General features: G+C 36.2%; 1 protein-coding gene across 1 annotated transcript; it reads right to left on the reverse strand.

Moving 5' to 3' along the window:
- Nucleotides 1-14,072: 14,072 nt before the first annotated feature.
- Nucleotides 14,073-14,546, reverse strand: LOC132309361 (uncharacterized). The gene has a single exon (XM_059807677.1). It carries the CDS (start codon nt 14,544-14,546, stop codon nt 14,073-14,075), a length of 474 nt encoding a protein of 157 aa, XP_059663660.1.
- Between the last annotated feature and the right edge of the window lie 9,504 nt (nt 14,547-24,050).

Here is a 24,050-nt window from a genome sequence, read left to right on the forward strand (position 1 = left end):
TGTTATTGGCTCCATTTACATCATATTTTTTTGTCCGTGACAAGAAACTCACTCACTCATTAGCTCTTGCGGGACTTGAACCCTCACCATCCACTTTGAGAGATAGAGGAGATACCGCTAAACTACATGATTAGGCTTTTGCATTCCCGGTGTTAAGACTGCTCTATAATGATATATTTTGCCATACTATGGTATCCATATTTATGTATTTATTGAATAGTGGATTATGTCATTTTGTTGATATAATATCACAAAGCACATAAATCTTGTCCCACCATGGTGGTCCATTCGCTCTTGTGTTGGTGGTTCAAAAGCAATGTAATATTTAATTAGTTTGTAACACCAGGAATTATTAGATGGTCAAATCACCATTGTATTGTTATTGGAAACCATTATTGGGTTAGAATATTGACTGAGTAGGCCCATTTGCATCCAAATGTAGTTTGCGTAGATGGGCTACAGGTCAAGACAAGCCATACCTTTTTAGGCCCAGTTGGACTTGCAAATGACTCCCACTATAATTTCTTCAATTTTACTTGGGTGTCGCTTGAGGCCCAGTAGTTTTGTATAGAATTAGGGCATGGAAATTGGAATGGAAATAGAGTAGAATCATTGCAAGTGCAGTACTGTTTGAGTGGTTAGATTGCTTTGTGTCCAAGCCAAAAAAATTGTGCAATCTTTATGTAAATTATTTTCAGAGGCTGCATTTAAAACTAAGTTCGGGTCAGATCCTACAAGTACGAAGCAACCAATATTCAAATGAATCCTCAGTCGGGCAAAGAAATCAGATTGGATTGGGTATCGTTTGATCCACTGTATCTTGTTTCATAGTGGTATTATAATCTGTACTGGACTTGGGATGTTTAAAATCTATAATCTGTAGATAAATGTTTTATATACTAACCAATCCCACTTGTTTGTAAAGTATAGATGAAACAATCATACCATGTTGAATATCTACATATGGCCTACGTGACCACCTCCAATCTCCATGCTCACAAAAATGCTATCAAGGAGGCACTCTCACCGTCAACATCTAGGGATGATAATTTCTTTTTAATTCAGAAAAAAAAACTATTAAGGAGGTGTTTATACCATAATTATCAATTATTTTCTAGTGGAAGGTTGCCATGGCCAATTTCAATGGAAGGTACTACGACATTCCAATGAAAATCGTTATCTTCTAAAGACTTTGACTAAAAACCAAACAAAGTTGGACACGTGACTTATTCAAAGGGCCACACCTATAGTTATTTGCACCATAATTATTGGTCACTTTCCAATGAAAAGTTGTTGTGGTCGATTCCAATGGAAGAGTGATATGCAGACGTGGATGCAAGTATAAAGTAACATGTGGATTCATTTGAGAAAACCATTTGGTAAAGTAAAAGCTTTGGGACACGTGGCAATCAAGGAAGCAAGCAGTTACCTACAAGTGAAAAGTCATGGGACACATGGAAGGACAAGAGATAAGTAGTTACCTAAAGTTAGAAGACATGACTTCCAAGTAGGACACATGGCAGAATTTCATGTTAAAGAGCGGTTATTCCAATGGAACGTGCAAGATTCTAGTGGAAGGCAATGCAATAAGTAGCAGAAATGGCAGAACATGGTTGCAAGCTGAGCACAAAACCTGGAAATGTGGGACACGTGAATGGTTTTCCAGTGGAAGAGCGGTTGTTCCCGGCCAATGAAAAGTCGTGCAAAAAATAGCAAAAACATGGAAAAACGTGATCCCACACGTGTAAGCAATATAAGAAGGCGAAGAGTACGTGAGACACTTGGCAAAATGTAACGACCTAAATCCAGGGATCCGGATCGCTAACCGGATCCTTACCCGAACCGAGGTCACACAAGGGTACTATGGTCATTTCATGTCATTATAATGGTTCTAGAGTCCATAAGGGTATAACGGTCATTTACCGTGGTGAAATAATGGTTTAAATCCCAAAAGGGCAAAATAGTCATTTAGCACATTCTTTACCGTGGTGAAATAATGGTTTAAATCCCAAAAAGGCAAAATAGTCATTTAGCACATTCTTTATAGCTTCTAAACTCATAAGGGATAAAACTGTCATTTCATATCAATTTGACACACTAAGGCCCCAACAAGGGTAAAATCGTCATTCTATGCTTTGGATGAAGTCCAGGGGTAATTAGGTAATTATATTGAGGTTTGGGGTCAAAGAACAAATCTTAATTCATCTAACTGGTTACATAAAATCATCTATCTGGTTAGATGATCTAGCCTTGTGAACATGCCTACTGCCAAGACCAACTGATCGGTTACATGAAATCATCTAACCTGTTAGTTGCTTAAATATTCCTTTAGACCAACTAACCAGTTACATGGGATCATCTAACCGGTTAGTTGGCTTACGCCAGAAAAAATGGATTTTAGAATCTCCCCAAAATCATTTCTAACCCTTTCCCAACACAATCTAACATGGTAAATGGCCCGTATATGAAATCATACACATAATTTCATCAAAAAAACATTATACATACATCAAAATGAAGCATTTATACATCATGTGAAGATTAAATCATACACGCTCATTTCATATAATTCCAAAAGAACTCAATTACAAAAATAATGCCACCATGGCCACGAATACATAGCTTTTACAAGATGATTAACATTGATGAATTAAAAACATAAAACAATCTCCTACTCCATGTAATGATCAAGTCATTTTCCTTCCCAATTTATTCCTGTTTTTACGAATTTTCTTTTTCCATTGATGTTTCTTTCTAAGTTCGGGTTTTGTCCCTTTGGGTCGTCTTGAGTGCTCGGGAATAGTTCCTGACACTCTTTCTTTTAAAGATTGGTATCGCCTTTGTGAGGGCCGTGTCATCTTCTCTCCTTTTCCAGCGTTTTTCTTTTTCCGCATAACCTTAGGGTTTGTGAGACCTGAGGTAGGGTTTTAAGTTTGGTTTTGTGTTCGGATTGGATTCCGACATCCACTTCACTTGAATTTAATGAAATACATAGCTTTACTTTTGTAGAAAAGCATACTAGCTTGTCTTAAATTCCGTAAGGGTATGGATGCTTAGTTTCTTTGGAAACATTTTCATTTTATGTGGTATTTTGTGTAATTATGTTTTGCGATTAATTTTTGTCTTAGGGACCATTTTGTAATTTAATTTGTGAGATATTTTGGGAAGGGACCTTTTTGTAATTTTTGAAACGTGTGACAAGTGTCACACTCTCATTGGTCCACTTGTAGGCATCCTAGTGGTGACACTTGGAAACCTTGAATGATGACATGTGGAGGGTGAGGATTCTCCCACTTGGTGGCCTTTGGTTGGTACACTTGTTGCCATTGGATGAGGGTAAGTGTAGAGCTTGGATTAAGCCTTGAGAGGAGGCTTAAGATGGTGACAAGTGTAGGGTTAGGTTGTGATCTTGTGAGGAGGCTTAGTTAGTTGACACGTGGAGGGGTGAGATGTGTTGTGTGTGTATGAGAGGTAGTGATAGCACATATAGTGCTTAATTAGTGGTGGAATACATTATTTTCCACTAACTTTCCTTCTTCCTTTCTCTCTAACCCTAGCCACAACCTGTAAGGTTTCTTGAAACCCTAGCCTCCACATCTCATTTTTGAGCCCTTTCCCTTGAACTTTGGTCTTGCACCTTGAAGATCAAACCTTCGTTTCTTCATTCTCTAGAACAACTTTGCTTAGTTTTCATTTCTACCTTTGGTTGCCTTGGATTTTAGAGATTCTATTCTCTAGTGAGGTAGGGGGTTGTTGTATATTTATGTTCTTAGTGTTTTACTTGTCTATGGAGTTTAATATATATTGTTTACATGCCTATTGAATTGTTGTATTGCATATTAACGGAGATTACATATGCTTGACTTAGTTTACGATTCAAAGCATGTATAGCTTATGTATACTGTGTAGAAATATTGTTTTATTTAGTAGTTTGTTGAATTCTAGAGATTTAGCTTGTTGTTGTGATGAACTTTTGTAGAATGTTGCTTGTAATTACCTTGGAAGCTTGTTGCTAAGTTGTAGTATACTTATTACTTGTGGCTTGTATAATGGTAGCATAAGTTAGTTGATTAATAGTATACTTGTATGTGCAACAAGGCACACATTGAAGACTTGATATTTAGTATGCTTGTATGTGTATCAAGTCGCACATTGAAGACTTGAAATCTAATATATTTGTATGTGTAACGAATCGCACATTAAAGATTTAACATGGTGTATGCCACTGTAGACATGAAACCCTAGGACATGGTTTGTGTGGTTTTAACCCTACTTGTGTGCATGGAAGGTGATTTCTTGCATTGTTATTCGTGAATGAGTTATAAACTTGTTGATTTTAGGAAAGCTGTAAGGACATGTATAATGATACAGCTAGGGCTTGGCTCTAGTACGGGAGGTATGAATTCTCCCCACATCATTAGAGTGCGCACTAGGTAGTACCTTGTGGGTCGTAATTACCCGGAACAACTTGTATGCTCTTGATTAAAACCGAGTTCACATGTCTTAGTTTTTTCGACTACTTCATTTCGCATTCAATTCCAAGTTGTTAATCATGGACTACTTGTAACTTGTGATTTGGTGCGTGAAGTTTCAATTACGTTTAGTATACTTGTGCATTGTATATTTCATTTCGATATTGTTTAGTATATTTGTGCTAGTATATTGTGAATTTTATTTCAATATTGTTTAGTGTATTTGTGCCAAATATACTTGTATATTGTGTATTTCTTTTCAATTGCTTACGTAGCTTAAGATGATCCCTTAGTTCACCTTGCAACATAGACGTTAAGTAGAATGATCCCTTGTATTCGTCTATATTGAACTTGCATGACACTTGAAACTTTAGGGTATACGCATGCACTTCTTCCTATGAGTAACTTGTTTACTCACCCTAATTGTTTGAAATATTTTTCAAGTAAGGAGACCTTATTTTGGGATGCACAACATCCCTAGGTTTACTTGGTTGTTTAGAGTATTTTTGATGTATTTTGTGTACATGAGGATGTTAGTATGTTCAACTTCTTTTGGTTTGATATGTCAACACTTGTAATTTTCATTTGAGACATGTTAAGTGTACTTAAATACACTATTCGAGACTTATTTGATATGTATGTAATGAGACCAAGGGCCAAAAACCTTTTATGTATGCAATGCATGATTTTCATTTCAAGTATTTTAACTTTTTTTTGCAAAGTTTGTGCATAAGGACATTTTGGGCATTTCCCTTCAAAAATAAGATTTGGCTTCGACTTGGTCGTATGAAAAACATGATTTTAAGGGGGGGTTTCTTCACAACTTTTTTTCAAAAAAATTTATTTAGGTATCAAAAATCACTCGCAGCCGCAGAAAATCTGGTGCAGCGCATCAGTTTCTGCAAGTGGCGATCGATCGCGAGCCTTAGGCGATCGATTGCCAGTCTCCTTAGGCACTTTTAAATTTTGGCTTTTGTTTTTAAAAACTTCGAGGTTCCATATCTTTATCATCCGGACTTCGAATCAAGCGATTCTTGATTCTAACTTTATTAATTTTTCGTTGTCTTTTTAATGGTGTACACGGTGGCACCCATATCTATTTTAAAATGACTATTTTACCCCTAAGGTTGTACTTACCCGTTTTCAAAACTTCGCTTTCGCATTTTGTTCTTTTTGGGTTCCATGACTTCATGGGAAGTTACTTTGGCATCTTAGGGATGATGTACATCTCTAGAGACCATGTTTCTCCTTTCGATTCCACATTTAGGATCCGTTATTGGGTCGGGTTAATAAAAACCAGGGCCGTCACAAGTGGTATCAGAGCGTCCGGGTTCACAAACCTTAGGATGATGGGTTTTGGGTGCATATCATGCTTGCGTTGTCATGCTCTTTGTGTTTTTATGCTTCTTGTTAACATGTTTGATATAATCACATGTTTGCGTGCTTATGTACTTAGGTGTTTAAAAACATCTTTTATATGACATGTATGCTTATGTACTAAGTCGTTTAAATGCCTCTACTATGTGGCTTAACATGATTGGATGTCAGTTGGTTAGGCACTTAGGATTTGAGTTAACTTTTGCAAAAGTATGCTAATTGATGGTTTTATGCCATTACATGTTATATGTCTTAAACTTATAGTGTACGCTAAGTGTCGAGCATGATTAAGTGTTACACATTTATGTTAACTTGTGATAGGTTGTGAGCATACTAGCTACTGTTGCCCAAGTATAGACTCTGGCGGGGGGGGGGGGGGGGGGGGGGGGGGGTGAATAGAGTCTAAGCAAACTAAGGTCAATTTTTCAATATTGATTTACCAACTAGAGTTAAACTCAACTTCTTTGACAAATATTGAATGATGCAATCTGAATTTTAAGTTTTAATTATCAATATTTTTGAAAAGGTATATCAAGACATACATGAAGCAATAAATATAAGAGATAAAGATAGAAGTTGCAAACATGTACTCAGCGATTTTAGCGAGGTTTGGAAACTCCTACTCCTCGGCTCAAGACCCCTCTTGAGACTTCCCAATTCACTATGGTTTCTCCTTGCGGGTGGAGAGTAAACCTTTTACAAAAAGCTCTTCCTTGCTTCTAAGAGCTAGGAGAAACACCTTCTCTTAGACTTTCTTGGGCCACACCAACTCTTACAAGATTTGAACAAGATTGATGAAGTACAAAGTGATTTCTTTTAGTTTTAAAGTACAAGATTCACCTCACTCTAGAGTATGTATGAATAACTTGAAGCTCAACTCTCCTTTATGATATATGATGTGTGTAAATGATGATGAAAACCTTTTTGATTGCTATTAGATCTTTCTCAATAAATGCAACAACCTTTTATGAAGACTACCAGTCATTATATAGACTTTCAGAACTGTCTGATAAGAGTTATAGCTGTTGGACACTCACTTCAAGAAAAAAATGCTCGTTTGAATTTTGAAAACGCAGCTTTGGTCGATCGAAATGAAACACCCTTGTGTTTCGGTCGTCCGAAATGGTTTGAAGCTTGGACATCATCCTCTCAGTACTTTTGGTTTGGTAGACCGAAGTAAAGCCCTTTTCTATTTCGGTCGACCGAAATTATTTCATCATTCTCAGTACTTTTATTTCGGTAGACTGAACTGAAAATCTCAGTTGTTTCGGTCGTCCGAAATGATTTTAAAATTTGAGCATCATTCTCAGTACTTTAATTTCGGTAGACCGAAATGAAATAAAGTTCTATTTTGGTAGACCGAAATAGCTAGAGGTTTTAGGACAAACTCTTTGTTCATTTCGGTCGACTGATACAATAAGCCCTTCCATTTCGGTAGACCGAAATGGACTTTCATTTTCAGGAACTTGTTCAGATGAAGATTTACTTAAGTCCTTTGATCCTTAGTCATTGTGAATGAGTTGATTTGCATAACGTTGGAGAGTTTGAGCTTCAAGATGTTCATATATACTTTAACAAGATTTCCTACGAAACTCACCAACCTAGCTAACCCCATGTTGATGAGTTGTGATGACTTCTCTTTGACTCATGGTTGCTTAGTCCTTTGCTCATGCCTTGGTGATGCTACTTCAGTTTTGCTCTTGTATTATAGTGACTTGTTTTGATGAAAGCTTTGATCTGTAATTTCACTCAAGAAGACATTAGTGAACATAGAACATTATTAATGAATTATGATCATCAAAAGCCTTAGATTTAAGGTCAACAATCTCCCCCTTTTTGATGATGATAATTCATTGATGTGTTTGTCAAATAAGAATAAGAATGTAAATAGTTCTCCCCCTTTCAATGTGCATAGATTTGAGATTTAGGGTATACAAATAAGAGATTTACAAATCTCCCCCTTTCCTTGTGCAATCATTTAATCATTGTTAGAATTGAAGGCATAACATATTTAAGACATACATAACATAAAAGAATTGAAAACATGCAAATTATAAATGCCAAAAACATGTATCTCAATTGATTCAAGAATTCAAGGTCAAGGTACACCATCATTCTTACTAATCTATCAACTACAACCATTGTTTCATAGTTTCAACAACAACTACAATCAAAACATTATCATCCACAACCTATATCAGCATCTATACCAATAACAACCTACATCATCAACATCATTATATCAACTTCAATTCTCCCCCTTTATCATGCATCAAAAAGGTAGGGGGTATGAGAGCATCAAAAGTGAGGAAGTCTCGTAGCCCAGAGTTCAGAAAGATCATGCTTGACAAGATCAACTTCATTTGCTACCTCTTCAACTCTTTCGCGCAAAGCGAGAATGTGATCCCGATTATCCTTCTCAAGAGATAGTTGCTCTTTTGAAAGAGCAAGATTTTCAAGTAGAAGCTCCCGTAGCAATCTTTCTTCGAGAGAATGAATATGTGCTTGTTCTTCTTCTTCCTCCTCTTCTTCTTCTACCTCTGTTTCCTCTTCTCTATCACCACCACCACCACCCTCTTCAACATTTCCCACTTGTTGCTCATCCATGGCCATATCTTGGCCTTCATTTTGAGGATTACCAAACTTAGGATCATACCAAATGTTGGCTTCGGATTTTTTGAGACCTATTTGACCTAGCAAATCTCGATCAAACCTGTAGAGATTAGTGAGCTCCTTTCTATTCGGACTTTGTATGCTCTGAAGATTAGGGTAAGCAGCATGGCATAAAAGAGGTGAGTTTTTTCTTTCTTAGCGCAATCTATCATGTGATGAAAAATGAGGAAGGCTAGATCAAATTTCTTCCTGTTCAGGACGTATCAAATAAGAAAGGCTTCCATGAATGAGACATCCGAGCGACCGCTGAATTTTGGAAGGATGTTATGAATAATGACATGGTAAATGAGACGAGCTTGCCTAGATTTTGTCAATATTGTTGGTGGGGAATTGACTCATTTGTTGAATAGCTTGGTGAGGGTTAAACCCTTCCCCATCATACCAGTCATATGCAGTGTAATAGGTGATATCGCCGTTGTGAATGTTGAGAATATGATAAATACTTGACAAAGAGAGAGTAATTTGCATGCCTATAACGAAAGAAAGGAAAATGTTTTGCCTTACTATCCTTTCAAGATGAGAGTAGAATAACCTAACTACCTTGGGGTAAATAGGAACCTTAATGGATAAGAATTCACCCAAGCCTATTGCTTCAAAGAGAGAGAAAGTGTGTGTGATGAGTTCCTCAGTTTTAGCTCTATCAAAGAACTTGCCTTTTTCAATAATTTTGTGAAAAAATTTTGTTTCATAAACCTCTTTGTACTTAGGTAATCGAAATAGGCGCATAGCTAGAGCAGGATATGGGTTGGAAGTGTCAGGATTGGGGAGATTTGATCCTCCTGCTTCAGTATCATGAGCATGCTTAGTTCGTTTTTCTAAATCCCTTTTAGATCTAGAAAGATTTTTGCGGGATGCCATGAATTCTTTTCAAGAGATGAAGGTTTCAGTATGACAAGATGTAATGTAACAAAATCTAACCTAGGTATATGTCAGATTATAGAGCACTAGAGATGAACAAGATCCAACTTAGAATGATGCAACAAAGTTAGATAATAGCAAGGGATGAACCTGACGAAGAGATAATGAGTTCAAAGTGCAATTTACCTTGAAGAGAAACGAGAGAAAGAGAGATTGAGTGGGAGATTCGCAAGGGTTTCGCGCACACACAGTCGCCTCAAGAGAACGAGAGAGATAGGGTTTTGTGATTTGAAGTTTAAAACGAGATTCGCGGTTCTTAAAAGCCAAATATGGGCCTTACGTGATGCCGAAGATTCGGTCGACCAAAATGGCTTCATCGGTCGACCGAAATGGATTTTAAATAGAATCATCAATCCTTATTTCGGTCGACCGAACCATTATTTTGGTCTACCGAAATGCTAATCCTGAGGGGTTGATTCTGATGATTCTGAAGGTTCAGCGGATGTGATGAATTTCTCTCTCTATTGCCATTCCGATTTCTCGACGGAGTATACAAAACCTATCTTCTTGAAGTGGCTTCGTGAGAATATCAGCCGATTGATTCTCGGTGTTAATGAACATTAATTCAATGTCGCCTTTAGATACATGATCTCTTAAGAAGTGATATCGAATTTCTATGTGCTTTGTTTTAGAATGCTGAATGGGATTCTTTGATATGCAATTGGCGCTGGTGTTATCACATTTAATAGGGATTTTATCCAAGAATAAACCAAAGTCTTCTAGCTATTGTTTGATATAAAGAATTTATACACAACAACTACCAGCAGCAACATATTCAGCTTCAGCGGTGGATAATGCGACTGAATGTTGTTTCTTACATGACCAAGAAACAAGTGATTGACCTATAAAGTGACACGCGCCACTTGTACTTTTTCTTTCAACTTTATAAACAGCAAAATCAACATCCGTAAATCCTACGAGTTCAAAGGATGTGTGCCTAGGATACCACAAACCTAAGTCAATAGTACCATTTAAGTATTTAAAGATGCGTTTGACAGCATTCTAGTGAGATTCCTTGGGACAAGATTAAAACCTAGCACATAAGCACACGCTAAACATTATGTCCGGCCTACTAGCTGTTAAATATAGAAGACTTCCGATCATTCCTCTATATTTCTTAATATCAACTTCCTTCCTTTCTCATCCTTATCAAGTTTTAAGGAAGGACTCATGGGAGTTTTAGCATGTTTGGCGTCTTCCGAGCCAAATTTCTTTAGCAAATCTTTAGTATACTTTGATTGGGAAATAAAAATTCCATCAAGAGTTTGTTTGATTTGCAGCCCTAAGAAGAAGTTTAGTTCACCCATCATGCTCATTTCAAACTCGTTTTGCATGGAGGTGGCAAACTATTTACTTAGAATGTCATTTGTTGATCCAAAAATAATATCATCAACGTAAATTTGAATGATCAACAAATTGCCATTAATGATTTTAGTAAAGAGTGTGTTATCAATCTTACCTCTACAAAACCCATTTGAAAGTAGGAACCCACTAAGTCTTTCATACCAAGCTCTAGGAGCTTGCTTCAAACCATATAAAGCTTTAGTTAATTTAAAAACATGGTTTTGATAATCATAGCTTTCAAAGCCCGGTGGTTGTTCTACATATACTTCTTCATCAATAAAACCATTTAAGAAAGCACTCTTTACATCCATTTGAAATAATTTGAAATTTTTGTGAGATGCAAATGCAACTAACATTCTTATGGCCTCAAGCCTAGCAATGGGAGCAAAAGTCTCTTCATAATCTATACCTTCTTCTTGGTTATATCCTTTTTGCAACAAGTCTAGCCTCGTTCCTAATAATAGTTCCCGACTCAACCTTTTTGTTTCTAAAAACCCATTTCATGCCGATAATTGTTTTATTTTAAGGTCTAGGGACAAGATTCCAAACCTTGTTCCTTTTGAATTGAATGAGTTCTTTTTACATTGCCAAAAGCCAAGATTCATCATTTTCAGTGTCATGTATATTTTTAGGTTTGAATTGAGAAACAAATGCCACAAAATTACATACATTTCTTAATTGTGACCTTGTGCTAACACCTTTGGATGGATCACTAATAACTTGGTCAATGGGATGATTATGAACTAACTTCCATTCATTTGGAGTAGTTTTATTTTGAGAGGTATCATCACTTGAATTAGAACTTTGATAGATATCAATAAGAGACTCATTTATGTTGAGATCATTGATACTCTTCTCAAGCTCTAAAGGGGACCTATTTGTATCAAGTTCATTGGTACCCTTTTCAAGTTCAACTTCTTCATCGTTATCCATCACTCTTTTTGTGGGAGAGGTTGAGGATTCATCAAACACAACATGTATGGATTCAACCACAACTAGGGTCCTCTTGTTATAAACTCTATATGCTTTACTTCTAGAGGAATATCCAAGAAAAATGCCTTCTTCAGATTTGGCATCAAACTTTCTTAGATTATCCTTGTTATTGAGGACAAAGCATTTACACCTAAAAACTTTGAAATAGCCTATATTAGGTTTTCTTTTGTTTCATAACTCATAGGGTGTTTTGTTGAGAATCTTTCTAATAACGACTCTTTTATAACATAGCATGAAGTATTTACGGCTTTGGCCCATAGAGATCTAGGTTATTTGTGCTCATTTAGCATGGTTCTAGCCATTTCTTGAAGAGATCTATTTTTCCTTTCAACCACACCGTTTTCTTGGGAAGTCCTAGGTGCTGAAAGATTGTGATTGTAGCCATTTTCGTCTTAAAATCTTTCAACGTCTCGATTGTCAAACTCTCTACCCCTATCACTTCTAATGGTTTTAATTTTACATTCCTTTTCATTTTCGACCCTTTTACAAAATTTTGAAAGGATTGAATAAGCCTCATTTTTGCGTGTAAGAAAGAATACCCAAGTGAATCTAGAGTAGTCATCTACGATCACAAAGACATAGAGTTTACCACCAAGACTAGCAATTTTCTCCGGTCCAAAAAGATCCATGTGGATCAATTCAAGTGGTTTTGAAGTGGTTATATCCTTTTTCCTTTTGAAGAATGACTTAATTTGTTTACCGACTTGGCAAGCACTACACGGTTTGTATTTTAAAAAATTTGTCTTGGGGAGACCTTTGACCAGTTCATTTTTAGAAAATCTTGAGATTAACTCCATGCTAGCATGACCTAACCTCCTATGCCACAACCAACTATGTTCATTGGATGACATGAAACATTTAACATCTTATTCTTGAAATTCACCTAAGAGCAAGGTATATACATTACCACTTCTAGGAGCAAAAAATATTTGAGATTCATTTCTTTTAACAATGCATTTATCCAATTTAAAAGTCACATCAAATCCATTATCACAAAGTTGACTAACACTAAATAGATTATGCTTTAAACCCTTAACAAGTAAAACATGTTCAATTGATAAAGAAGGAGAAATACCTATGATCCCAATCCCAATTACCTTGCCTTTAGAATTATCTCCAAATGTTACGCTTCCTCAGTTGTATGCTTCTAGAGAGGATAATTTTGCGCAGTCACCCGTCATATGTCTTAAACATCCGCTATCAAGAATTTTGCGCGGTCACCCGTCATATGTCTTTGGAAGATGTGGAGACTATGAAACCATCTTACAAAAGAGATTTCAAATATTTTCACTTGGTACCCAAATCTTGTTGGGTCCATGGGAGTTAGCTAAGAGCATAAATGTTCTTTTAATAACCCACTTCTTTATGAGTTTAGGCTTTCTCTTTGAGCACTCTTGAATAAGATGACCTATCCTTTTACAATAATTGCATTTAGAATTTTTGTTCTCGCTCTTAACAAAGTAATTAGCCAAAGACTCTCTTTTATTCAATAGACATGCTTTCTTGTCAAAAGGATCATATCTTAATCCATTTTTATTAAAGACACCTCTTTGAGCACCTAACATAAGTTATAGATTTTTGGTACCTTGAGTGAACATAGCTAGACTATCAGTTTGGTTTCCAATGATTAACTTCAAAGATTCATTTTCAGATATGAGTTCAGGTGGTCCTGTTTCTCTAAGTGAAAATACATTCCTTTTTCAAGCACTCATTTTCATTTAGAAGAGTTTGAAGTTTGTTTTCAAGGATAAGTTTTTCTTTTCTTTGAGAAGTACATTTTTTTACCATTTTACCTAGTTCATCAAGCAATTCTTTGAAGCCATCAAGTAAACCATTATATGCATCACCTAAATCATCATAACCAATTTCATTTTCGGAAGAAGAATTAGAATTAGAGTTTACCTCATCCCTACTTGCCATGAGACAAAGAATGGCTTTTTCCTCATCACTTTCGGATCCATTTAAGTCATCATCTTCCCAAGTGGCTTACATTGCTCTTTTCTTTTTCTTTTCCTCCTTGTAGGCATGGTAATCAGCTTTAAAGTGTCCCGATTTTCCATAATGAAAACAGGTAAGGGAGTCACGTTTGCCTTGCTCATTAGATGATTCTCCCTTTTTGAACCTTCCCTTGTTGAATTTCTTCCTATGAAGAAATCTTTTGAAGGATTGAGTGATAAGAGCTAGATCATCATTTTCACTTTCTTTGCCGGAAACTTCCTTTTCCATTTGAGAGACTTTTAGAACAATTTCTTTCTTTCGATGACGATCTCCTTCTCTATCTTTTAGAGTGCTCTCCTATGTGAGAAGAGAACCGAGAAGTTCATCCAACTCAAGTGTATTAAGGTTATGAGCTTCCTTGATTGCAGTTGCCTTAGCATCCCTTTTTTCAGGTAAGCTTCTAAGAATTTTCCTTGCAAGATCAGAATTAGTCATAGTTCTGCCAAGGTGCTTTAAGCCATTAATAATGTCAGTAAATCTCACAAACATTGTACTAATAGACTCATTTTCATTGATGCAAAACAGCTCATATTGATGCATAAGGATGTCAATTTTGGATTCCTTAACTTGTGATGTCCCTTCATAAGTAATCTGGAGTTTATCCCAGATTTCTTTAGTTGTGGTACAGGTAGAGACTCTATTATATTCACTAGGACTTGTAGCACAATTAAAATTGACTTTGGCTTTGGCATTCAAGGAGATAAGTTTATAATCTTCGGTGTTCCATTCAGCTTCAGTCTTAAGGACTCTTTCAGCACCAAATCCTTTCATTGGAACAAAAGGTCCATTAACAATAACCAACTAAATTTGGTAGTCTACGGATTGGAGAAAATCTATCATTCTATTTTTCCAATAACCATAATTTGTTCCATTAAACCAAGGAGGTCTAGTATTAGATTGACCTTCTTGAAGAAAGTGACCATTTAAGTTTGCCATGATCGATCTCTAAAACACTTAAGCTTTTTCAATAGAGACCTTGCTTTGATACCAATTGTTGCGCAAGTATAGACTCTAGAGGGGGGTGAATAGAGTCTAAGCAAACTAAGGTCAATTTGTCAATATTGATTTACCAACTAGAGTTAAACTCAACTTCTTTGACAAATATTGAATGATGCAATCTGAATTTTAAGCTTTAATTGTCAATATTTATGAAGAGGCATATTAAGACATACATGAAGCAATAACTATGAGAGATAAAGATAGAAGTTGTAAACATGTACTCAGTGATTTTAGCGAGGTTCGAAAACTCCTACTCCTGGGCTCAAGATCCCTCTTGAGACTTCCCAATTCATTATGGCTTCTCCTTGCGGGTGGAGAGCAAACCTTTTACAAGAAACTCTTCCTTGCTTCTAAGAGCTAAGAAAAACACCTTCTCTTGGACTTTCTTGGGCCACACCAGCCCTTACAAGATTTGAGCAAGATTGATAAAGTATAAGGTGATCTCTTTTAGATCTAAAGTACAAGATTCACCTCACTCTAGAGTATGTATGAATAACTTAAAGCTCAACTCTCTTTTATGATATATGATGTGTGTAAATGATGATGAAAAGCTTTTTAATTGCTAGAAGATCTTTCTCAATAAATGCAACAACCTTTTATGAAGACTACCAGTCATTATATAGACTTTCAGAACTGTCTAAAAAAAGTTATAGTTGTTGGATACGCACTTCAAGAAAAAAATGCCCGTTTGAATTTTGAAAACGCAGCTTCGGTTGACTAAAATGAAACACCCTTGTGTTTTGGTCGTCCGAAATGGTTTGAAGCTTGGACATCATCCTCTCAGTACTCTTGGTTCGGTAGACCAAAGTAAAGCCCTTTTCTGTTTCGGTCGACCGAAATGATTTCATCATTCTCAGTACTTTTATTTCGGTAGACCGAACTGAAACTCTCAGTTGTTTCGGTCGTCTGAAATGATTTTAAAATTTGAGCATCATTCTTAGTACTTTTATTTTGGTAAATTGAAATGAAATGAAGTTCTATTTCGGTAGACCAAAATAGCTAGAGGTTTTGGGACAAACTCTTTGTTCATTTCAGTCGACTGATACAATAAGCCCTTCCATTTCGGTAAACCGAAATGGACTTTCATTTTTAGGAACTTGTTCAGATGAAGATTTACTTAAGTCCTTTGATCCTTAGTCATTATGAATGAGTTGATGTGCATAATGTTGGAGAGTTTGAGCTTCAAGATGTTCATATATACTTTAACAAGATTTCCTAAGAAACTCACCAACCTAGCTAACCCCATTTTGATGAGTTGTGATGACTTGTCTTTGACTCTTGGTTGCTTAGTCCTTTGCTAATGCCTTGGTGATGCTACTTCAGTTTTGCTCTTGTATTGTAGTGACTTGTTTTGATGAAAGCTTTTATCTGTAATTTCACTCAAGAAGACATTAGTGAACATAGAACATCATTAATGAATTATGATCGTCAAAAGCCTTAGATTCAAGGTCAACAGCTACTACTTGCACTATTTATTTTGACTCCTAGCTACTTGCTATGTGATGGAGCATGTTTTATGTGGACCCTTTACTACTTGTGTAAGTATGTAGTATGTTGTTATGTTGCATGCTAAGTGAATTGCATTCTTACGTGTATAATTGAATGTATACTACGTGTTTAACATGATTGTATTGACAGCATGAGATATAATTTAGTAAGGTATCTTTCTAGAGATTTCACTATGTGATGTGTATGACTTAGTGGCTAAATGTTTATTTTGTGTCTTGTTTTGACATTTCACATTGTCCCTGCTTGGTTGGGAGAGATTAATGCTAGGGTATTGTCTCTTGGAGTCCGTAGTATCTTTAGATACGCTCTTGTCTGGTAGGATTTCTCCCTCGTGTAGGAGGGATCAGTTTTGTAAGGTCTCCATAGTGGGAGCCTTTTTTGTCTATTTTGATGACTTAGTGGTTTCGAGACCTTAGTCTGACAGTTGATGTAAGTGAGGCTCATGTGAACATAGAGTTGTGGTATCTGTCTGGTGGAATGAAACGTGGGCCATAGGGGCACCATTTCATCTCCTTTTCCTTTGTAACTTCATGACAGGGTCATGGGGTGTATGATGTGTTAGTATCATCTCTTGGGGTTTTGTGGTGACCTTGACGTGATGACATCATTGGGGCTTGTTTCTAGTGTCATGGGATGATGAGTCAAGGTTGACTCAAGTTTTTCATTGGTGATTAAGAGATTTGTTTTCGTAAGCCTCAATGGCGAGGTTCTCGTGTCTTGTCTTCTTAGAATGGTGGTTTAGGGATTTGATAGGTGTATTGACCTAGGATCCTTCTTGTGTATGCCTTAGACAGCTCTTAGGAGCTACGGTTGGGATGTGAGTGGTTTCGAGTGATTAATTGCATTGGTGCGATTAATTACTTTCTTTTTTCATTAGAGACCTTGGGTGGTATGTCAGGGTTCTAATAGAATCCTGTAGAGTTTCCATCGAACTCATCGGCATCTTGAGATACGTCCTTCTTACGGATACCCTGTGATGGTTAGTGCTGGAATTATCCATTACGTTGTCATTTTGTTGTTCAGTAGTCATTTTAGGAGATGATTCTTTCCCTCGCAGTGAGGATTAGACTCATCCGAGTTTTGGGGGTATGCTTCTGTGAGACTATCTTTTTGAAAGGTATTCCATTTTGTTTGTGATTTCTTGGCATTACCTTTTATGTAGTCACCTTTACATGTTTACATGTTTTACCATTTGAGCATGTCTTAGAAACATGTTTAGAATATGTGACTATATGGTGGTTCGTGTGATGATATAGATGATGCGTTTTTCATATACTATATCTATCTAGTATGCTAGTATCATTAGTGATGTGTAGCGTATCATTGTTTACTCGATCCCTATATAATAGGTAGCTTATTTGATTTCCTTATGTATACTATGTGCGTAGTTGTAAGGTGTTATCTAGTTTATGTGATTTGATGTTGTGAGTATGTACATTATTATGAGATTGTGACGTGGTCACTGTATATATATGTTTGTTTTGTGACTGAATTTATCTAGTTCATACTATTTTGTCATTCCTGCACTAATGCTTGGGGTTTTGTGACCTTGGTTGTCGGGATTGTGATGTGTGAGTTACGTGGTAGATTCATGTCTTTGAGGATTTGGTCATCCTTGATAGTGAGTTTGATCCGGTGTCTTGATTCCTATGTATAGCCTTGTAGAATGTCTGCCTTAGGATGGTGTGTAGGATTTTCAATGTTATGTCTTGTAGTGAGAGTCATTGTGACTAGGGAGGTAATGATGTTGTTTGATTTTGTAAAGTCCGATCCATTGGCTTAAGGGAATAGACTTGTTAGGTTTTGGATTCGTGATTGGTGTTTGTAATACCCCTAGTTTTCAAAAGGATAAGATTGGAATTTAAATTTTATTTTATTTGCAATTTTAATTTGATTTTGTGGATATGTGCTTAGGTGTTAAATTTTGAATTTGCATAGTGGTTTGGTTTGATTAATTGTTTTATTTAAATGGTTTGTTTTCTTTAATTAGGTTTATTTGAATTAATTAATTGTTTAATTGTAGTTTTTATTTTCTTTAATTGAATTAAATTTGGTTTTAATTGTTTGAATGCTTTGTTATTTTATTTGAATGAGTTAATTAGGTTTACATTATTAGTGTATTAAATTATAAGGTTTTATATTACGTTAACTAAGACTGACTAGGATTAGGGTTTAATTTTTCCATCATGGATTAGGATTGGGCTTAGGGCTTCTTAGTGCCTATATATATACTATTATGTGTCTTCAAAGGGTTTAGAACCCTATACACGTACAACATAATATAGAGAGAAAACAGAGAGATTGTGAGAAACAGACAGAACAACTTTGGTGAGGGCTTGGCCGTGGCTAGAAGAACAGACATAGGAAAAGGGAAGATTTAGCCATAGGAGACTGAATAGTGAATTGGACGTCGTCGGAAAGCTTAGGCAGACGGCGACATGGTTTTGAATCCAAAACTGTAAAGGCAAGTTCTTTCCTTTCTCTCTCCCGTTGCCTGTGTTCTGTGCATCCTTAGAGTGTCTCTAGCGTTTTAATTGGTTATTAAATTGAATCTTAGATGTTTATTATATGCTATATCAATTTTCTGTATGCGTGAATTTACTTTATTACAGTCCATACAAGTTTGGTTTGGTTTGATTACAATGTTTGCTTTTCCTAAGCATGTTTGATCGGGGAATGTTCTAAGGTTTTATTTAATGCAAATTGAATTAAGTAAGAGTGTGGGATGGTTTTGGACTCACTTAGGACTCCTAGTAACAGTTTTAAAAACAAACAGGGGGAGTGGAAGTGGCCGGTGTTGAAGTAGGTGGTTGGAAAACGGGGCTGGAGGAGAACAGAGGCTTAGAGGAATGAAGAGCCGGCTCTTGGAATTGAAGAGCCGGCTCCCATCATTCAAGAGTCGGCTCCAAGAAGGCATGGAGCCGGTTCCATGCTTGCAAGAGCCTGCTCTTGCATTCTAAGAGCAGGCTCTCTCCTATTTTCTCCTATTTTGACGTATACTGGGTTTTTGGGTGCACTGTGTGGATGATTCTTGAGTCTGGAACTGTGTGGGAAGTAGACTAAGATGATTAACATGCAACCTAGGTATTTTTATAAGTTATTAGTGCATAAGAGATGCAATTACGCAAGTGGAATTAACAGAGGGAACTTAAACAACTCTGTATGCTAGTTGTGGACAGAAAGGATTTAATTGCCTAAGTTTAAACTAGTAACTTAAATGGATTATAGCATGTTTTAAAATTGGTTTTAGAGGTACAAAGGGGTTTTCATTTAAGTGAATGGAGCAGGCTCTATGGTTTTGGGTGGTTTTGGATGTTACAGCGTGTGTTACATAAGCTTGAAACCTTAGAGAAGTCTCTTGAAAAACTTAGAGAAGGCTCTCCTTTCGTTGGAGACGTCTCTTTTAACTTATAGCCTTCTCTAATTTTTTAGAGAAGGCTCTAGGTGGTTTAGAGCCTTCTCCAGTTTTTTAGAGAAGGCTCTTTTCAATAATGTTTTTAGAATTTTTTTTTTCGAACTGTATTGTTACTGTTGGAGCATGGAAACTGTTTTGTTGACTCTGGGTTTTACAGAGGGATTATAAGGTTGGTTTAGGGTGTTATTAAATCTTTAAATTGAGTAAGGTTGACCTCTAAGTGAATGGAATTAACAGTGCGCTAATTAACAACTTTGTACGCGGTTAACAGCTGGAAGGAAGTTTATTGTCTAGTTTTAATTTGACAATTTAGGGTGCTATATAATGATTCTAAATTAAGTTTAAAAGCACAGTGAAGTCTTTTAAATTAATGAATTGGACTTGGGCATAGTGCATGGCTCTGTGCTAAAAGATAAGACAGAATACAAGTATACAACTTAGTACGCTGTTACCGGATGGAAGGAATTAAATTGCTTAAATTAATGTACCAATTTATTGGACTATAATATGATTATAGAATTTATTTTAAATGCAAGATAGAGTCATTGATATATTAGATTTGATCTATGCATGCTCTGGATGGTAGTTGCTGAATTATTAATTGTTTCCTGCAACTATATGGTTTAACTCTTGGATTTAAATTACTGAAACTTTAAATACGTTTCAGCAATTATTTGGATTTTGGTTTTGGATTGTAAATTGCTAAACTGTTATGTATCAGTTGAAATTTACATGGTTTTGAATTTAAATTGTTGAAATACTAAATACTCTTCTGTAATTATTTGGAATGGTTTTGGACTGTAAATTGCTAAACTATTATGTAATTGTTGTAATTTACACGGATATGGAGGATTGTATGCACCGGTATGGGACGGTGGCATACTAGATTTGGATTAGCACCAGTTGCTAAAATCTTACCTATTTTGGAATAAGGGTACGGGTTGTTAAATAAAATCCTCCTTATATATATGAGTCGGTACGGTTGAATACACCGAACGACTTACTGGATTTCTTATGGATGAATGTGAATGGATTTTATATATATTATTATGGTACCGCAATCTGAGCTTGAGTCTCATAGTCGACGGTTAGGGTGTGTATATGCAGTAGGATGCGTAACTAGCTATGTTGGTTGAGGTATACCCTGTTAGGCTTAGGTAGTCATGCCCACTTAGGTGCGTATTGCATGTTGCCTTCTATTCAGGTTGAGACCCTTAACATAGTTTAGTGAGAGTCCTGTAGTGTGGATATATATTTATCTATTACGGACTATATAGATATGGTTGGGACATGTAGGATGTATCTGTGTATCAGGTCTCTATTTGGATTGTAGTTAGGATATAACTTGTTCGTGGGCCTGACCCACTATTATTTTTCAGGTGTAACGAACGGTTCCAGGTCTTAGAGCTTGTTCGTGCTGAGCAGAGATGACTACTTATTCTACCGACGACGTAGGAGGTTTCTTCATGGTTTAGCAGTGGACTTCTTTTCAGTTGTTCGCCTTTCGGTATTGGTTTTGATTAGGGATCCACCAGATGGATTCCCGAGTTATATTGGAATTGGAAAAGTTGGATGTATCAGATTAATAATTTATTTATAAAATTTTATTTTGAGATTTCAGTTTTGGATTATCATTCTAGTTTCTTTTCAGCAGTTTTATTTTTTCCTGTTTCCTTAATTGTATTCTGTGTTCAATTATTACTAATTAATTTGATATTCTCGGGTAATCGGGCGTACGCCTGGCCAACCTGCATCCGGAAATCCGGGGGTATGACAGTTGGTATCAGAACACTCCAGGTTCTAGTGTCCTTAGGAGTGTTTTCATTATAAGACTTCTGCGTTGCGTCTCTTAAAAAAACTTAGAGCCATATTAGGATTCGTTGTACTCTTTTTACGATTCGTTAGGAGGAGCTGATGTCAATTTTATTCCATAGTCATGGAATGGTTGACACTAGGAGGAGGATAGGGTTCAAGGCGAAAACGATACGGACCCAAAGGAGTAAGGGAGTAGGTTGTCGAGTTCTTTGCCAGAAGCAGAACTTGGGATCGAAGGTTTAGTTCCAAGGTTGGTATTACTTAGAAAGTATACGCCGAGAACGGATTAAGGTGTAGGTGTTAGGTCACCGCATACCGGGACCAACACAACTTTGGATGTTCTTAAAAAGGAGACAAGCAAAGAGTATGATTCTAAAAAAAGAATTCTAAGGGAGGAGTTATCAGCGTCTCCAAGAAAGGGGATACTAAAGCTTGAGGATGAAGGATCGCACGAGTATGCTCTCACAATGAGGCTGAATCTACTTGGGAACTGGAGGATGTCATTCGCTCAACCTTTCCAAACATAATGGATGAAGGTAAGGGCGAATTCCGAGGATGGAATTCCTTTTGTTAGGGAGGAAGAATGTAATACTCCTAATTTTAAAATGATAGTATCGGTATTTTATTAATTGTTTTTAATCGTGTTTTTAATTCTTTATTTGATTTCTTGGCTATTTGTTTAATTGTATATATGAATTAATTGATTATGTGTTTATTTTAAAATACTTATTTAGTTGAATTATGTATTAGATGATGTGTATTTGTTTACTTAAATGTTAGGTGTTTTCTTGTAATTAATGGATTGGAATTAAATGTTTTAAATGGTTGTTTTATTTTATTTTATTTTATTTTATTTTATTCTAATGGTTATGGATAGTAGTCATGAGCCAACCAATTGGGTTCCATGTACTACTTGGATAAGGGGTTTAATGGGTGCGGATAATTACCTATGGATAGTGTATATTGGTGGCTGTCCAAGGTTGTAACACCCCAAAGTGCAATGAAAGTGTGGCCAAGTTTAAATTTATAAAGTGTCAATACTACCTCTAACTACTAATATAGTTAGGGTGAGTAGGGATCGTCCCAAGGGATTGAGGGCAATGTTAATATGGAAACAAGGTTGGATTAGTAGGTCGAGTAATCAAAAGGTATTTTGATTGGTTAATTAAACTACAATGTAAATAAATTCAATACTAAGCAACTAAAGTAAATAAAAAGGTAGAGAACAAGAGTGAGAGGTCTTGGGAACTAAAGGTCACCACTAAACATTACCATTCTAGACACTCAATGTGTAATGAATGAGGGGAAATATGTGTTACAATACAAACAGGTGTGATTGATTGAATCAACTAGTATGGATTGACTATTTAAGTATACTTTGTTTAAATAACATAATGAATAGCACAATATATCAAACTAAGCCACTATTCCTTCCTTTAAGATCACAATCAACACACTAACAAGTTAGAGAATTATACTACTTGCATTCATAAGTATGGAACATCAAACAACAAGCATGGATTGTCCTCACATCTAAGAAAGTAAAGCACCTACACTACATCTAAGCTAAGGACATGAAAATTAAACTAATTAAACTAAGATAGAGGCGGAATCCATCAAGAAATGAGTATGAACCATCAAACAAATCACAAGGGTATTCTATTTAAGCATTATGCCTTGACAATCTCTAGATCCATAGCATCAATACACATAGACATACATCCATATCACAAAACCAAGAGATAAACATATGAACATCAATTCTAGCATGTATAGACATATGGATAGAATGAAATGATCAATTAGAAGTACTAATCAACACAAATCATTGTAAAAACAAGATTCATATATATAAATCAAATGTTAAGACAAGATTACAACACAAATCCCCTCAAAATACAAAACATCAAGGTCTAAAAGGCATGCTTAGGGCTAATTCTAGCCCCAAGACGATGTTTAGCCACTCATTGATGTAGTCATAAATCCTTCAAGGGCCATCTCCATGGTAAGAATGATCTTCTTCTTGATAGAAACCTTAGTAGAATGGAAAAACTCCCAAATAGTGTATGTCTCTCTAATCTCTAGCCTCCTCTCCAAGATAGTATATGATGATATAATATTCTATGAGATATGATGTAAAAATGGCTCAAAATCCTTATATAGGTAGCTCAAGTGTCACACCCAATGGTTAGGTCTCGTGCACTGGGGTACTCTCAATGATTGCACCACGAGCCATCTTTTAATGAGCTGGACTTTGTTTTATTTCGGACTTGAGAATGTTCGATTGATCGAATTCAGATGAGATCGATTGAACTTTGGCCAGATCAATCCTTGGTGGCACCTTTTTAAAATAAGACAAATCTGAGATATTTTTGGGATATTTTGGGAAAAAGACAAAAGTGGTAGGTGGGGATAAGATCAAGGAAGTTCAATCGATCTAAAAAAAGTTAGATCGATCGAAGATGAGAATTCTTAAGGATAAGGACATGGGGTTTGATCCATCTTGGCAAGGCTGGATCGATCACTGTGAGATCGAT

This window comes from Cornus florida, unplaced genomic scaffold, assembly GCF_030987335.1.
Source record: "Cornus florida cultivar Cherokee Brave unplaced genomic scaffold, ASM3098733v1 CherokeeBrave_3.0.0_Hap2_Chr05, whole genome shotgun sequence".
NCBI lineage: Eukaryota > Viridiplantae > Streptophyta > Magnoliopsida > Cornales > Cornaceae > Cornus > Cornus florida.

Coding starts and splice junctions, on each gene's coding strand:
- LOC132309361 (XM_059807677.1), bottom strand. CDS start 14,546: ATGAAAGGATTTGGTGCTGAAAGAGTCCTTAAGACTGAAGCTGAATGG.